At 39.6% G+C, this 5,777-nt stretch overlaps 1 protein-coding gene across 1 annotated transcript in view; it reads right to left on the bottom strand.

The window, feature by feature from the left end:
- Positions 1–5,777, bottom strand: part of AKIRIN1 (akirin 1) — a 16,131-nt gene that overhangs the window by 6,141 nt on the left and 4,213 nt on the right. Inside the window, exon 2 of the mRNA XM_019657527.1 lies at positions 6–97. Within this exon, the coding sequence (XP_019513072.1) occupies positions 6–97 (92 nt within the window). The remainder of the gene's footprint in view (positions 1–5; positions 98–5,777) is intronic.

The raw sequence follows: 5,777 nt of genomic DNA on the forward strand, positions 1-5,777 counted from the left end.
GAAGGACAGGCTTCACTCTGATTAAGAACAACTTCTAAATGTCTCCACCTTTGATAACGACTATATTCTTGTTTTATGTTCTGAAAAATTTGCTCTGAATAAAAAAGAAACACACTTGAGCATTCACTTTATTGTATCATTTCTTCAAACTTCTTGTCCTTCCTCCCATATTATACTAAACAAGAGAAGTGTTTATACCAAATAAAGCACCCCTCCTGGAACGCTTCTAGAACCCCAATGTGTGCCCTCTTATTGTCGCTATTTCAATAATACAGAGACTAGCAGCTATTTTGGCATTAGCCACCCAGACAGTTCCCTTTCCATGTTTTCTTTGACAATGAACACCAGGTCTGTTGTTTGCTGTAGGATTAACTAGTACAACTTACTGGGGGAAAAAGTCCTTTCCCTCATAGGGGGCTATTTTTTATCTCCTTTAAGTTGCACAATTTCACAAACTAGTGTATTAGGGGTAAGTCTCTCACCACCCAAGGCGTTCTAACAGTGAAGCTCTTGTCCTGTTTGGGACTCAAGATCTTTAGGGAAGAGGAAAGCAGAAACTATCATGTTCAGGGGAAGATCCGAGATTTACTGCTTGGAATTGATGATCAGACTTAGAAAAGAATTTTCTGATCCTGAAAGAGGCAATATTTGGTAGGATTCAGATTACTATTTTGAGTTAAGTCACAAACCAAATTTAACACAATTAAAAGGAGTTTGGGACACACAAATCACTAACCACTTTGAAGTACACTCGAGAGATAACATAGAATCTGGAAGGATGTGGTTTTCAAGTTTTGCATTTCTGTGGTAGTGTATGTATTCATTTTCCAGATAATAAAGCCTCCTTATCAAAAACAAAAACCAAAAAATTTTATCCCTCCCCAACTCACATTATTCTAATGTACACTTTGCTATAGCTATTTTTAATGAGGGGGAAGTGTTAATGCCATTTTGCTTCTTCCCAGCTGTGTGACTATGACCTTGACACGTCATTCAGGATCTTTAGCCTAGTTCTTCAATATATGTGTTAAATGCCTGCCCAATAAAGTTGTGAGAATCAAAATAAAAAATATTAATAATGCCGTAACAAGTAATGGTACAGCTCAGGAACTGACATGAACTCTAAGTTGCTCCACATACAGCTAAATTCTGTAACACTCAACCAAAACACTTGAAACTACATACGTGTAGTTTAGCAAAGCTTTCCTTTAAGAATGCTATGAAGTTCATATTTTAGATCCTTGAATTCATGAAGTCTTTGCTTCATCTTTAAAATGTATTATTCTCCAAGCACATTCTTGCCAGATTAAATGCAAGGTTGTAAGGAACTGCAAAGACTTGAAACAAGAAAGGACAAGTATGAGGACAACGCTCATGAGAACAGAAGGTCTTTGATAAACCTATAACTGCCTCCTGTATGGCAAAGTGAACAAATGGAAAGATACAACTTTGAGGCTGGGAGAAAGACTAGCAAAGTCTAAGAATCTAAACATGGTATGCACCCAAAGAAAATAAGAAAGTAGATGTGATTTTCTTCCCAAGGCCACATAAAACAGGAAAAGACAATTTTTAAAAAGAAAAATGCAAATTTATTTTTAACAGTGGATAATAATTTTAATCTTTCCTTTCATTATTATTTAAGGTTGTGCTTTCAGGTTATATCTGACTAAGCCATATTTCCAGTTCCATCAAGCACTACAGTCCAGTTGTATTAAAATATCCTTCATTTGCAGGTTTTCTGGCCTTTGCTCAAGCGTTTTTGCTTTACTTCCAATGGGGCTGTGTCTCTACCTCCAACATTATTTAAGATCCAGCTAAAATGCTACCTCAACCTAGAAGTTATTCCTCAACCCTCAAGTCATGATCAATTAATTGCTTTGCATCCAGACTCACTCCATGTTATACACTCATCTCCGAGGTCAGCAACTACCTTCCATACCTGGTATCCACGTCACTCATTTTAGCAATAAAAGGCTTAATTTTATAGGCCCTTTCCACAAAAAGGGCTATGACACGTATCTTTTTTTTAAAAGTGAAGTTTTTAAAACATAGTTTCTTGACCATTTGCAAGAGAACTTTACAATCCTTGAGGTAACAACTAGTAGGATGTTACAAAGTGAAGTCACTGATTTTTAAATTCACTTTTCTATTAGTTGGCTTTATTCTTCCTATTTGTTATGGCAACTAATATTTCCTTCCCCGCTCTTCCATTTTAATCCAGAAGGCGTCTTTCACTTAAGCCAGAGCAAATAATGAATTATTTATACTTTCCTTCTTTCATGACAGAACCATATTCCAATAAGCATTAAGAAATATAACTAGCTGATCAATGTTTACAAATGAATATTTTAAATAAAATAACTAAGCTAATTTGCATAACCTATGCAAAGATTAAATTTTAAGATTAAAAAAATTGTGACCTCATTACAGCGTTCTGCCATATTAAGGCTTCCAAATATATTCAACCATCATTTATTAATCATTTGCTGTAATGTGAACTACAATAGAATTAGTCTAGAGAGTGGTATTGGAAGAAATAAACATTTTCATAATATTCATCAAGGTAGACAGGGTAAGTATTAATTATGTTTTGCAGAAGAGGAGAGACCCAGGAAGATTATGTGACTACCCTTGTGTATCTGTAGGAGCAGTGGAAGAAAAAAAAAAATCCCTTTAAGTAGGCATCCACACCTTTTGCTTTTGAAGGGCTCTTTACAAAGAACTTTTGCAAACATTCTCATTCAGTACATAAGGCTTTTTGCAACATTAAGTGGTCAGGGAATTTAAAGTAGAAACCAGTTCCCCTTATGGGGCAGGGTTAGTCACATAAATACATGGGAGATTTAAGGAAATGACTATTTGAATTAGCAAACTTAAGGGGGAAAACATGATAAAAGAAGGTCTGGGGAAAAAGCGCAAAAGCATAGTTTGGGAAAAAAAAGCATAAAACACTTAATAGGTAAGATACGGTTATAGCTGGTAAATCCTTTCAATGCCAGCATAAAGAAGAGGTGAACACGAGTAAGAATATAGTAGTGTCTACTAGGAGAGCTTGGCTGGCAACTGCATGAATCTTGGTTCAAGAGGATGAGGGCCTGAAAACTGCATTGTGGATTTGCGAAGGAGGAAATAAAGCCTAAAAACGGGCAACTAAAAAGGGGTGAGGAATCAGCGATTTTTAAGGCAATCCCAATGTTTTGCTTATGTTTGAAAAGTAGAAAAAACACACACAAAGAAATGACTTGCCAAAGTCCAGTTTTGAGACTCCCCCCATTTCCGGGAGCCCTTAAAACTGCTAACTATTAATTCCGATGCACTTTCCCCTCAACAACTCCACAATGGCTAGGTTTTTTTTTTTCTTTTTTTTTTACTTTAATGTTACACCAGCTCTCCCCTTTCCTTGGCCAATGTGGAATCCCCTACTGAAAGCGAGTGTCTCTGCTACGTATGGTTTAATTCCTGCTTCCGGAACCTCTGTATGTTTAAAGATTCTCAAATTCTACCTAAGGACCTACCGTTTTCAAGCCATGTACGGTACAAGACAATAGCCATACAATAAAACATGGCCAGTCCCTTAGAATTAGTCAGGTTGCAATCGGATTCCATGACTTCTGCGGCGGCCTCTGGTCCCTAAAGACTTCTGGTAATCAGGTCTCCCTACAGCCACAGGACAGTGCTGCACAGCACACACTCAGGCCCCTTCCCAGTAACCAGCCCGCAACCCCCACCCTCAAGGCCGGGTTCGTGAGTAGAATCCAATTTTCCATGGCCCACTGGATCTGCAGGGCTGCTCAGTGCAGGCAGCGGAGGCAGGAGGGGCTGGGGGAACTGGGAGGGTCCCGAGCCGCCAGGGATATTCCCATCTTCCTCATGGTGCCCACCCCTCTAGGCTCTCCAGATCCAGGAACACAGAAAACCGGCCCTGTGGCCCCACCACCCCTCCCGGATGTCTCCCATCCCCGGAAACGACCAGGCCCAGCAGCACCCCAGTTCCCTTTTCTCAGGGCAAAGAAGGGGTCTATGGGTGAATTAGCCTAGCGTCCATAACCCTACCCCCACCTCCCCCCCCCACCCCCCAAAATGCCAGGGCCTGGCTTCCTGCCAAGCCCGCAGCGTCGGTTACCCGGAGTTGGAAGGCGCCGCTCGCTGCCGGGAGGGGCGGGCTGCTGCAGAGTCGGCGGTGGGTTCTGCATCTGGAGCAGCGGCGGCGGCGGCTCGNTTATCTTCATAGTCTTTTAAGAGACGCTCACATATTATTCCAACTTGTCGGAGAGTAAAGGTGGGCTGGTCCTTCTTCATCCAGGAGGAACCTGGCCAAAAGACAAATCTAGTTTACATAATAAATTCTAGTTCTAAGGTTCAGAATTAATAACTTCATGCAAACAATTCTATGATGTAAAAACTGTTTTAAAAAATCATGTTTTCACTACTTCACGTGGAATATTTTCAAAAAATTCTGAGTTTCTGATATTTGTTTTACAAAGCAAGGACAAAGGTGAATTGCGAAACAGGAGAAACATGTATCCAGGTATGCTAGCTGATTTGCATACAGAAAAAACAGTTCTGATGCCATAACAATCTGAGCTCATACTCAATGCTCATTTGGTAAAGGTCAAGAACAAATGGTTTAAAGCTGATATAAAGCCTCTAGCCTGGATTAGAAAAAGTAGAGTCACAGCATCAATCCACCCAGGTCCTTGGAGATCACTAAGTCCTATGTTTAACCAAGATGGTGTGACATAATTATCTAAGGAAGTAACAACAAAAAGATACACATTCTGATTTAATTCTATGGTAGGGCTTGGGTGTCTTTTAAGTTGCACAGGTGATTCTGATAAGGTTAGAAGTTTGACAGGAGACCAAGTGACTTGCCCAATATACAAAACTGTTAGCAGTCATGGAAGTATGAAGCAGGGAGGCAACTGGGCACTACATCTCATCTTTGATCCCTTTTGAATCTAGGTCAAGAAGAGAGAAATGTTGAAAAGATAGTAGATAGGAACCAAAATATCCACTGGAATGCCAGAAAACATAGAAATCCACTTCCTAATCATGATAAAAGCAGCATTTCCAGCTCAGTTTTGAGTTGTTCTTCAAAGTTTAGCCTGGCACCTGTTTCTTTGGCCCTCTTAGTCTACGCATCATTTAATATCCTGAAACTAATCATTTTTTGCTTAAACTAAATTTTTTTTCTCTACACATGAAACCTGACCAAAACATCTAGCCAGTTAAATTATTTGTAATTGTTTCTCTACCCATACATTGTATTACTTCAAAGTTAATACTAAAGTCTTGAGAGAAAATTGAGACTCGCTAGTTGTAACCACTGAAAGGTCTATCACTCATGTATGTGCAAGAGCAATTAGAAAGGGTGTTGGTGGTCCAAAGACAAAACCTTTGCGTTATAAGAAGACAATTAAAAAAAATTTATTTGGTGAAATTCACATAAAATGAACCATTTTAAAGTGAATAAGTCAGTGGTATTTAGTATAGTCACAATATTGTACATCCACCACCTCTACCTAGTTTCAAAACATTTCTACTACTCCAAAGTAACACCCCTTACCTATTAAGCCCTTTCTCCCCGTTCTCCCGTCCCTCTAGCTTTGAGCCAACACCAATTTGTGTTCTAGAGAGACAATTTTTCTTTTTAATTGGGGAATTGGGGGATGGGTACAGTGCTGGGGAATTGGGGGAAAGGAAACAGACAAGTTGCTGTCCTTTTGTTCTTCAGTCTAGTTGTGGAGGACGTTGCTTCACTGGCCCAAGTTGGCACC

Source organism: Hipposideros armiger, unplaced genomic scaffold, assembly GCF_001890085.2.
Source record: "Hipposideros armiger isolate ML-2016 unplaced genomic scaffold, ASM189008v1 scaffold_10, whole genome shotgun sequence".
NCBI classification, from domain to species: Eukaryota; Metazoa; Chordata; class Mammalia; order Chiroptera; family Hipposideridae; genus Hipposideros; species Hipposideros armiger.